At 38.5% G+C, this 12,512-nt stretch overlaps 1 protein-coding gene and 1 non-coding gene across 14 annotated transcripts in view; both read right to left on the reverse strand.

The window, feature by feature from the left end:
* Nucleotides 1-12,512, reverse strand: part of Elf2 (E74 like ETS transcription factor 2) — a 67,818-nt gene that overhangs the window by 21,070 nt on the left and 34,236 nt on the right. For 2 of the 13 annotated variants that reach the window (XM_048812073.1, XM_048812072.1), the window contains exon 1: nucleotides 444-759. The exons of 9 other annotated variants lie outside the window; for them this stretch is intronic. In XM_048812073.1, coding sequence (XP_048668030.1) covers nucleotides 444-501 — 58 coding nt within the window. In that variant the 5' untranslated portion in view covers nucleotides 502-759. Of the gene's footprint in view, nucleotides 1-443; nucleotides 760-12,512 lie in introns of those variants that run through there. 2 more of the 13 variants (XM_015479046.2, XM_015479045.2) reach the window with 1 other exon arrangement.
* Nucleotides 10,599-10,709, reverse strand: LOC125619490. The gene has a single exon (XR_007351044.1). It is a non-coding gene; the product is annotated as a U6 spliceosomal RNA (small nuclear RNA).

The following is a 12,512-nucleotide window of genomic DNA, read 5'->3' on the forward strand; positions in this document are numbered from 1 at the left end:
CGCCCCCGACCGCCGGCAGTAGCGGCCTCTCCAGCCAGACAGCGTGGCAGGCGCAGCGGAGAGACAACAGCTTCACTCACTTCCTGGTTCCTCGGCAACTGGGGTGAAGCGCGAAACTCGTCCGCCCCCGAGTCCCCAACTTAACCGCGGCTCGGTTCCCCAGCACCCGCTGGCAGCGCTCCTCCCGGCAGCTGCCGTCGCCGCTCGCCGAACCCACCCTGAAGCGACAACGCCGGATTCGAGGCAGGTTACTCTCCAAGGTGATCACTTCCTGATTCGTCGCCTCCATTACTTCATTCACTCCCCCCTCTCCCCGGCCGCCCCAGTGACTGAGGTGGACACTGTTCCCCCTGCACTGACCGCTACCGGGGAGGCACCCCGCCTTCTGTGCACCCCCTCTGCCGCTGCACCGATGCACAGGAGAAAAGTTCCCCTGTCCTTACCGGCCCGGATGAGCAGATCCAGCTGGTTCGTGGGTCCCTCATGCAGAGACGTCGCCATGTTTATCCCGGGGCTGGAGCTGCTGCTTCACATTGACTTCCACCGTGAGCAGCGGCGGCAGGGGAGGAGGCGGAACCCGCGGCCGGAGACACACGCCGTGCGACCGACACACACTCACGCACTCGCACACACTCCGACGCCCGGATCCTTGCGCGTCCTCCGACAGGAAGCCGCGGCCGGCCCGCCTCCCGCCGCCGGGCTGAGAAACCCCACCACCTAACGGCAGGGCGGCGGCGGCCCGGCTGGCAACGCGATCCTTCCGCCCCGCGCCCAGACAGGAAGTCCCGACGCCCGCCCGCCCAAGCGGCCGCGGCGACACCTGAGGCTGCGGCGCCCGGCAGCCGGGCCGGGACCCGGCCCTCGGCCGCACGGGGCGCGTTTCACGCCCTGCGGAAGCCGAGTCTGCAGTCGTGCCCCCTGCAAAAGAGCCATTAATCAGGTGGTCCTCCTGGAAGCGACCGAGCACTGTCCCGCAGCTGGGAGCAGCGGTGGCTCTTAAACTTGTCTGGGCCTTTTTGTAGCTTATGCAACACGATCAGTTCCCTTCAAAGTACCACACTTTAAAACAGGAACGCCAACGAAAAACGTCACATCTAGAAAATATTCCAAAAGCATGGACTTGGAAAGTAAGAAGCTTCCACTACTTTCCGAGCCCGACTTGGTCCCTCTCCCTTTCAGAAGTCATAGGGCAGGCTACACAGGCACGCAGCAAACAGAACGCAGCAGCCCCGGGCGCTGGCTCCCCTAAGGGCAGTCTGAAACCCAGGTGCCCTTACATTTCTGTTTGTTCGTTTGGAAACGAAGGTGTTCATTTACACCGTCATCTACTTCAACAATCTTTTTGCGAGAAACTAACCTTCTTACAAAAAAAGTACATATTAAAATACAGTAAAAGGAGATAAATTACCAACTTTGTGACTATGAAGTTAATTGAAAACACAAAAAGTCAAGCCAATGAAAATGATGACTGGAGACCTCATTATAACAAGAAAAAGTCTCCCTAAATTTAAGATAAAAATCATTTGAAACAAAATGTTACCCTGAAGTTGTTTGTCACAAAATTTTCATAACACATTGCCTTCTACAGATTAAGTGTTCGGTGTTTGCCGAATAAACTCAAAAGTTTTGCCAGATACAAATTGAAAATAACAAGGTGACATACGTTTTATGATTTGAATTGATTATTTAGAGAAAAAATATTTAACAGCAATATTTATAAAAATGAATAAAATGATTTTTATAAAAGTTTACCCAACAGTGCAGCGTCAGAATGGATTTGCAAAAAGCCCATGATTCTTTTTTTTTTTTTTTTCAAATTTCTTCTGTCACTATTTATTCTCTAGGACCTTCCCCTACCTCTGCCTTATTACGAAAAAGAACCCACGTGCTGTTTCCAAAAACAGTTCCCTTTAGTCCAAATAAAGATCTCTTTCTTGGAGTATGTAAACCTGCTAAGATTGAGGCAAAAGAAACTAAATGACTGGTTACTTTCACTTATTGGTAATCAATATGAAATAAAGATCATCCACTGACAGTATCTTTAACAGTCTCCATGTGAGGGATAAGGAATACCAAGACGGAACCTTTAGTCAGACCACCAAAATTGATAACAAATCTCAATTTTTACCTTTATTAGTATTTTTTTCATGCATTATGTTTAGAAAAGAAAACAGTACCATAAGCCCAAGTATATTTTTTGTGGAGGTGACAAGACAACATGGCTCAAGAATAGTCTTCTCAATGTAGGAAAGACTCAAGTCTGTAGCCTGATAGGCAACTTTTACTTTACTATCTGCTTTTAAAATGTATCTTAAGAAGTGTATGTGCATGTATGTATGTACGTGTGTGTTTTTAATTTTCTGTACATCCTAATTACATGTGTCTGTGACCACCTTATATTTTTATCTCCAGGAGAATAGCTGTGTGTATTCTTGCATAATATTTATTTTACTTATATACATAACACAAATGAATTCAAAAAGACTGGAAAATATTACTATATTCTAAAGCTCTTGTAAAAACAAAATTCTCTGGGCATTAATACCATTCTACCTTACTACTGTAACTAGGCTTTCAAAAGCTACTAATGCTTTTTAGAGACCAATAAATACTAACTGGGAATAACAAGAAAGGATAAGCCATTGCTCATATAAGCTAGAACAAACATCCAGGACAGCAATGTACCATTTATCAAAAGTCTAAAAGAAGCTCATGTTTCTGATGTAGGAATTTCATTTCTAGGCTTATCCTGAAGAAACAGGGAAGATATTCAATGGATTGCTGTATTTAAAAACAAAAACAAAAAAAGGCACAGTAGCACAGATCTGTAGTTCCAGTTACTAGTCAGTCTGAGGAAGGAGGATCACATGAGCCTCAGAGTTTGGGGGAGGCTGGGCAATATAGTGAGACACATCTCTTTAATGAATAATGATAACTTCAAATTTGAATTTTTGGGGGAGGAGGGTGCTTAAGACCAAAGGTAGGGATTCACAGAATGGGACTTTTTGATGTTTAGTTTTTTGTCGGTAGTGGTGGTTGAATCCGCGGCCTTCTGCATGCTAGACAAGTGCTCTACCACTGAGCTATATCCCAAATCTTTTTTATTTTATTTTGAGACACTCTCATTAAAGTTGCTAAGGCTGGCTTCCACCTTGTGACCCTCCTGCTTCAGCCTCCCAAGTAGTTGGGATTACAGGTGTGTACCGCCATACTCAGTTCCTCTTATTCCCCAAATTTTTAACATGAGAAAATATTAGAAATATAGATGTGGCAAGATTTATACATTTTTCTATAGTTATAACTCAAACCATGGGGCACACATGATTGTACATATTTATATATAAGTATGCATGTTTATATATATCACAGTATGTGATACATATACATACATTTAAGTATATCTCTGTGTATATATGCACATACACATCTGCACTTTTCAAGTTTTCGTCATGAGTAGGTAAAGTAGAATTTTTTTTCTTTTTTAAGCTGTGAATTTAACCCAAGGGCACTTTTTACCACTAAGTATATCCCCAGCCCTATTTATTTATTTGTTTTTGGTGCTGGCAATTTAACCCAGGGTTGCTCTTCTATTGAGTCATATCCACAGCTCTTTTTATTTTTATTATGGGACAGGGTTTCACTAAATTGCTTAGGACCTTGCTAAATTGCTGAGACTGGCCTCAAACTTGCAATACTCCTGCCTCAGCCTCCCAAGCTGCCGGGATTACAGGCATGAGCCACCATGCCTAGCTATGAGCAGAATTTTCTTAAACTTTTGAGTCTGAATGTGCAGGCTATTACCATAGACACTTTAAATTCATATTCTGCTAATGACATTACACTTAGAAAGACATCCTCTATAACAAAGTAACTAATATGTCCTTGAAGAGGGAAAAAAGGAAAGTAACAGCTTATTGAATGCTCATCCAATAAAAGTCTTTATGCTAAATACTTTACCTTCCTATTTTACTCACTCCTCTCCACCTGCCTATGAAATACATACTACTATTATGCTCATTATATAGATGAGTGAACTGAGGTTAGAAAAGGGCAGAGTCAGCATGCAAACAAGCACCCTGACACCACAGCCCTCACTCTCAACACTCCCCAGGAACCAAACTAACAGCCTGTTTACCTGAGATGATAAATTTAGTGCCTACAGATTTTCTCATCCACACACTTTTTTTCACATTTCCCCCTTCATGGGAATTAATTAATTCCCCCTCTCCTTTTTAGTGTGGACAGTACTTAGTTCCTGTCTTCTAACAAAAAGAATAAAGCTGAAGATGAAAACCAAATGCCACTCAAGTCATGAGTACGCCCCCCCCCCAGCAGCTCTGCGGAGCTGAAACATAAGGCAAGAATGTCCTGCCAAGAGCCATGTCTGACAGACAGACCCTCCAAGTCTTCAGATGAGTGAAGCCCTCGATGACCAGAGCCAGGGCCACACAGCAAAGCCATTCCTCAATTCTCAACCTCAAAAATTGTGTGAGACGGTAAATGTTTGGTGTTGTAATGGGGTGGCTTGTTAATCAGCAAATATGTAACTGACATGGAAAGAAGGGGAAGTTTAAAATCCCAACTGGTCACAACTCACAATTTTAAGAAAGGTTATAAAGCTTGTTAATGGTCTCTAATTTTCAAGGACAGAATCTTAAATTCATTTCATTTGTTAATTTGCTTTAGTTGGGCAAACTCTTTCAATCACTAATCTCTTGTGTTTTGAAAATGTCTGAATATATAATCATTACAATTAAAGTACACTATAACCAAAAATAAAAACCCTTGGCCTTTTTACAGAATTTGAATGCTAATGGCCACAAAATGTTCACTTGTGATATTTGGGTGATTTTATAGTTCTGTAGTAACAAGAAGAAAAAAATACTTGAGATATATAATTGTTCCCAATACCATATAGGTTTTAAGTGTTTTTATTTTTAGATTACACTAATGATTTCATTTGTATCCTTTTGATATCTAGTACAAAGAATGATACAATGTTATGGTTGGAAAAGAGTCAAGTGATCCTATCACCCACAGGTTTTCAAAACATAAAGAACCTGATCATGACCTTTTTTCTTTGACTATCATGGATTAGGCATATGACACAGGAACACCCAAACCTATAATGTGTGCTCTTTCAGATAGTCTCCAGCTAGATTCTAACACAAAGGGTGTGGGAAGTGTAACTGAGAATAATAACACAAAGGGTTTGGGAAGTGTAACTGAGAATAAAATCCGGGATCATTCCACCTCTGAACTTGTATCTTCAGCCCTTTTTATTTTTGAGATACAGTTTCACTAAAAGTGTCAAGGCTGGCCTAAAATTCACAATCCTCCTGCCTCAGCCTCCAAGTGAAATTACAGGTATGTGTCACTACACTGGCTCCTATTTTAATTAGCAAGCTCTCCAACCACCAAAAGGAGAATTACATGAGAATTAAGTTTTCCCTTATTCTATATATACCAATAAACTTGAGGCCCCAAGAAGTTAAATACTTTGACAAAGATCATAAAGTATCTTATGATTTCAAAGTCAGAAATTCCAGAAAAATCTTCTATGACATTTATAGGTTATAAAATAGATGAAGTTAAATCCATTTTACTATTACTTTATATATTGCCAACTGCAAAATGGTTGCTGTTTTGCTTTTTAATGTCAAAAGCTAAAGCAATGGGAAGTATCTTTCTGAGAAGTTAAGAAAAAGAAATATTTTGAGCAGTGAGTAGGAGAACAAACAAGAGGAGGTCGGTCTACGCTTTTCTCATACAATCATACTAACAAATAATGAAATTCAAAGTTTGTGTTGCACATGTTTAGGAGAAAAGGGAAGTCAAGAAAACTAATCTATAAGAAAAAAGACAATAAGCTAGAATCAGGTGATTTAGGACCACTAGGTAAAAAACTTGGTTCGCCTACATGAGAAAACAGGAGTACAATCTACAGATTTATAAAGAGAAAAGATGAGTTAGTTCATGTTTTATCCTACGGTTTGTCTATTTGCAGTTTTTCTGGTCTACTGGCTTATTTTAATATCATATTTTACATTATATAAGTAAAATAAAGATGCTTGAACCCACAGTCACATATACATTCATGTATTCAACAAATAATTAAGCTTATATGCCTACAAACTAAAGGCCTAAATTATTAACAAAAGAAAAAAAGTAGTCTGACTTTTCAATTCACTGAGTCCCCCCCTTAAGAGTGAAAGTCCTAAAGACAATATGATATACAAAACTGAATATACATAAAGTTAAACAATAATGGGTATATGCTACATCTTTAAACCCCACCTAAGAAAGTTCAAATATTTATATGCGTACAAGCCTGCACAAGCCAGGCACAGTGGTGTACACCTGTAATCCCTGTGGCTTTGGGGGCTGACATAGTAGGAGCCCAAATTCAAGGCTAGCCTCAGCAATTTAACAAGGCCCTAAGCAACTGAGACCTTGTCTCAAAATAAAAAAATAAAAAGGGTTGGAGATGACTCTCAGTGGTAAATTGCCCCTGAGTTAAATCCCCAGTACCAAAAAACAAAACAAAAGCCTCAAAAGTAATGAGAGTTTTTTGTTTTTGTTTTTTGGTACTGGGGATTGAACCCAGGAATGCCTAAACCATTGAGCCACATCCCCAGCCCTTTTTGTAATTTATTTATAGACAGTGTTTCTCACTGAGTTGCTTAGGGCCTGGATAAATTACTGAGGCTAGTTGAACTCGAGATCCTCCTGTCTCAGCCTAACGAGCCACTGGGATTACAGGCATGCACCACCACGACCAGCGTCATGAGTGTTTAATAGAGGTTCACAATGACAAAATTTTCTTAAGAAAAGAACATGGCTCTTTTTAGATTTTCATGACTTCTAAAATATTTTATCATAAATCATCTACAATAAGAGCATTCATTGTAAGGTATAAACCATGCAAATCCTATAATGAGTGAGTAGCCAGTATGTACCATTGTTGATAACTACATGGCTTAGTTATAATTTGACTTTTTATTCATGTTGTTTACATTTGACTTAAGTTTTCCCTGGGCCAAACTCTCCTAAGTTTGATTGTTTTTCTCTACTTGAGACAGGGTCTGGCTAAATTGTCTAGGCTGACCTCAAACTCTCAATCCTCTTGCCTTAGCCTCCCAAGTAGCTGGCATTATAGGAAGTTTGTTGATTATATGCTTTATGATTTATACTAGGCAAAACACTCCTTCAAACTTAGCAATTACTCATAGGAGACTGCAAATTAATTATTCCAACTAGTCTTTTCTAATGAATATTAGACAAACAAGTAACACTTATTAAGCACCCAAATATGCATGGCACTCTGCAAAGTGAATTAAAACAGTTAATGGTCTCTATTTGAAATAATACTGTGACAATTGATTTCAAGGATTTGAGTTTTGTTTTGGGCATTTTTTGTTTAGTTTGTTTTTTTTTTCTTTTTCAATTCCACTTGTAGATCAAGATCAAACTCAGGGTCTCACACATACTAGGTGAGCATTCACCACTGAGCTACAGCCCCAGCCCTCTTAATTTTGAAACACATTAAGTTGCTGAGACTGGTCTCAAACATTTTTTATTAATTTTTTATTTGTTTTAATTAGTTATACATGACAGTAGAATGCATTTATGCACTTTGATATATCATACATGGATGGGAAGGTCTCAAACTTTTCATTCTCCTGCCTCGAAGCTTCCCAAATAGCTGGACTTATAGGTATCTATCACCATGCCCAGCCTAACAAATTTTAAAAGTAGTTCTTATGCAAATTGTTACCGAAAACAGAAGAGAGCTGTGCACGCCTGAAATCCCAGTGCCTCAGGAGACTGAGACAGGAGAATCACAAGTTCAAAGCCAGCCTCAGCAAAAGTGAGGCACTAAGCAACTCATTGAGACCCTGTCTCTAAATAAAATATAAAATAGGGCTGGGGATGTGGCTCAATGGTCAAGTACCCATGAGATCGATCCCCAGTACCAAAAAAAAGAAAAAAAAGAAAAGAAAGAAAAAAGAAAAAGAAAGAGAAGAGAAAGCCACACCTAGATTATTTGATGAGCCCAGTGTAATCTTGACTCTAAAATTAGATAAGAACAAGAAAATACAATTACAGTTACATTTCACTTATAAATATACAAAGCAAAAATCTTTAACTGAAGGCAAAACAAAGCAAAATGATGAGAAATGTGGAGAGGTGACCATCTGAGAATGCAAGAAGAGATCAACACCTGAGAATCCATCACTTTACAGCTATGTGAACAGGTTAGAGGAGAAAAAACAAGATGTCAAAGAATGCTTAAAGGACAAAACCAAAGAAACAGAAAAAGACTCCTTAATTTAATATACATACTAAAAAGCTCACAACAAACATTAAATTTCAAGTGGCAACTTCAGATACACCTCCTTCAGAGATTAGGAAGGAAACAGGGATGCACAGGAGGATCACCATTCCTCAACATAACACCAGGTCCTTGACCATAGCATAAGAAATGAAAAAGAAATACGATGACTAGAAAGAAGGAGGGCTGAGTTGACCCAGCTGAGGCCCCCACTAGACAAGCCAGCTTCCAGCTGATGGACAGATCAACACATTTAAGAGGAACCAGTTCATATCAGCAGAACCACATGACCACAGAGGTCTAGGAGAAATAATAACTGGTTCTTCTTTCAAATTTTGATGTTGATGTTTTTGTTTTTTCGGGGGGGGGGGAGAGGGAGTACTAGGGATTGAATGAACATAGGGCACTTTACCAATATCTATATCCCACTCCTTTTTATTTATTTATTTTAGCTGTAGATGGACAAAATACCTTTATTTTTATTTATTTATTTTTATGTTGTGCTGAAGATCGAACCCAGTGCTTCATGCATGCAATGCAAGTGCTCCATCACTGAGCTACAGCCCTAGCCCTCCTTTTTATTTTTTAAATTTTATTTTGAGACAACCCTAAGTTGCTGAGGATAAATACTCTTAATGTGGATTGGAACATAATAAGGGGTATATACTAAAAATCTACAGCAAATATCATACTTCATGGAGAAAAAGTACGGCAGCTAGGTATGGTGGCACATGCCTGTAATCCCACAGGCTGAGGCAGGAGGATCTCAAATTCAAAGCCAGTCTCAGCAGTTTAGCACTGAAATTTAACAAATGCTTTTTGGATCTATTGACATTGTTACATGGGTTTTCTCCTTTACTCTAGTTACATGATTACATTAATAGACTTCCTAGTATCTGGCCATCCTTGCCTCCCTACTAATACATCTAGTCATTATGTTTTTAAATCAATGCTGGATTTCATTTGCTATTCTTTATTTTGAATATTTATAGCTGAGATAATACATGAGTTTAACCAGAAACTTTTGTGTACTGGAAATTTTAAGCTTAGGTTAGTCCCGCTTCACAAAATCAGTTTGGAAGCTTTCCGTCTTTTTACTACTTTTCTATGATAATTTGGATATAACAGGAATTATGTATACCCCTTAAAATATAAAGTACTAGAACTGGGTCTGATGGATTTTATTTAAATATATATATGAGCAGCATGCATATGTAAGATTTTTAAAAACGAGCAGCATAGATATGTAAGATTTTTTTAAATGAATCATTATTGATTTGTTCAGGTTTTCTATTTCTTCTTGAGTCTGCTATAATTTACATATTAAGATTATCTATTTCAGGGCTGGGGTTGTGGCCCAGAGGTAGATTGCTCGCCTAGTATGCGTGAGACACTGGGTTCCATCCTCAGACCACATAAAAATAAAGATACTGTGTGTCCACCTTTAACTAAAAAATATTAAAAAAAAAAAGATTATCCGTTTCATGGGTTTTCAAATTCCTTGGCAGTAGTTTGTTCAGCATTCTTTTATAGTTTTTAAACTCTATTCTGTTGTTCATATTTTTTGTTCTCAGTGCTTATTTATCCTTTCTCTCTCTTTACAGAGGACTGTCCATTTTATTAATGTTCTGGTTTTATTAATAATCTATTATTTTGCCCAACACAGTTGTACACACCTATAATCTAGCTACTCAGGAGGTTGAAATGAAGGACCACAAGTTCAAGGCCAGCCTGGCAACATAGCAGGCCCTTGTCTCAATTTTTTAGAAGGCTGGGGAGTTGTACGTGGTGATTCATGCCTGTAATCCCAGAAACTCTCGAGTCTGAGGCAGGACTTAGATCCTCAGCAACTTAGCAAAACTCTATCTCAAAATAAATAAATAAATAAATAAATAAATAAATAAAGGATAGGATGTAGCTTAGTGGTCCCTGGGTTCAATCCTCAGTACCAAATGAGAGTGGAGGGGTGTGGGGAGGAGGGGTGGACTGAAGATATAGTCCAGTGGTAGAGCATCCCTGGGGGTTCAATCCCCAGTACTGTAAAAACAAAATCTACTGTATTTTTACTTTCTATTTCATTAATTTTGATGTTTATTTTTATCTTTCTTCTACTTTATTTGGCTTTGTTATATTGGTCCTTTATTAATTTATTAACATCAAGATTTGAATATATGCTCATTATATCAATCTTATTTTCTAAGAAATACATTTAGAGCTACTCTATTACCCAGTGAATTCTGCTTAAGTCACATTCCAATTTTTTTTTAAGATGGACAACTTCATAAATTTATGGATCATCCTTATATACAAAGGCCATGCTTATCTTCTCTGTATCGTTCCAATTATAGTATATGAGCCACTGAGCAACATCCTCAGCACCTTTTTATTTTATTTTTTTTAAAGAGAATTTTTTTTTTAATATTTATTTTTTAGTTTTCGGCGAACACAACATCTTTGTATGTGGTGCTGAGGATCGAACCCGGGCCACACACATGCCAGGTGAGTGCACTACCGCTTGAGCCACATCCCCAGCCTTGGCACATTTTTAAATATCTTTATTTTATTTATTTATTTTTATGTGGTGCTGAGGATCAAACCCAGTGCCTCACACATGATAGGCAAGCGTTCTATCACTGAGACAAAACTCTAACCACTCAGACCCCCTTCCCCCCACCCCCTCAGCCCCTTTTTAAATTTAGAGACAGGTCTCACTGATTTGCTTGGGGCCTGGCTAAGTTGTTAAAGCTAGCTTTGAACTTGTATTCTCCTGCCTCAGCCTCCAGAGTGGCTGGAATTACAGAAGCATACCACCATGCCAAGCCCAGGTTTTAATATGCAATGCTTTCATTGTTATGTAGCTATTAAGTATTTTATAATTTTCATTTCCTCTTTGACCTGTTAACTGAGCTTTAGTTCCCCAAATCATAAAGTATTATGATTGTCTTTTCATTGTTTTCTAATTTTATTGTACCATCAAGACAATATATTCTGAACATTGTTGAAATTTCCCTGTAGCATAGCATATGGTTAAAAACTGGCCTTTGGATAAATTTTAAAATATCTGAGGTCTTACTTCTATAGTTTAGGTACAATATTCTATGTTACTTCAATTTATGAAGTTTGCCAGTCCTGTGGCTCAATTCTTTGATGCCATTTTAAATTCTGTGTCTAATTGACTTTTCAATTTTGAAATGTGTTCAAGTCCTACTATTTTGTAATTATGTCTGCTTCTCCTGGCAATTCTGAAATGGTGTTGTAAAGTCATGCTGTTAAATACATGTATGTTTATGATAATTATGCTTTCTGACTATTCTTTTTTCCCAGTTTGAAAACACTCTTGACCTGATTAAAGATATCCACCCTAAATTCTATCTTATTTCTCTAGCTCCTTTGATTAGAATTTTTCTAAATGTTTTTCCATTTTTTAAATTTAGTTTTATCTGTTATGTGTTATCTGTTTCTACTTATTTGATTTACTTTTATGACTCTGTTATAAATATCACAGATTCATTCTAAGAACATCCTTGAAGGTTTTAATACAATTTCTGGCATGCTTTGGACTTATTTCAACTATCTCGATTTATAAATTCTATTTCCATCATTTTTTTCCTCTCCTTTGTTGCCTTGTGAAGTTGGGTCAAGTTTAATTCCCTAACCTAGTAGTTCCCTAACCTCTCAACCTGGTATTTTGAAGGTATGCCCCTTGCTACAGTCTGAGTGTTTAAAATACATCTTTCTCTTTTCACGTGTCACCTCCAGATGTTGTTTCACACAGCTCCTTTGCTATTCACATTACCTTAAGGGCCATCACAATCTGGTTCCACTGTACCTGTCCAGCTCACCTCTCAACCCTGCCTCTCCTACAAAGGACTGCTGGTTAAATTGCACTGCTCATCAGTCTCTAAATACAAAATTCCTGGCATTCTGTTCTGGTCCATGATGCTTTTCTCATTCACTCAACAAATAAATACTTTAATGAAAACCTACTGGGTTCCTGACTGAGAATTCCAGTCAACAAAGCAGATATGGTCTCTAACTTTATGGACCACAGTGTGTAAATATCAAGCACATAAATACAAACATAAATATCATGGTAAAACTTCATGAATTAATGAATTCAGATAAGGCAACTGGTATAGTTGCCCTTCTTTATCAGTGGGTTCTACATCCTCAGTTC

The sequence above is a fragment of the Marmota marmota genome, unplaced genomic scaffold (genome assembly GCF_001458135.2).
Source record: "Marmota marmota marmota unplaced genomic scaffold, marMar, whole genome shotgun sequence".
In the NCBI taxonomy this organism is placed as follows: Eukaryota; Metazoa; Chordata; class Mammalia; order Rodentia; family Sciuridae; genus Marmota; species Marmota marmota.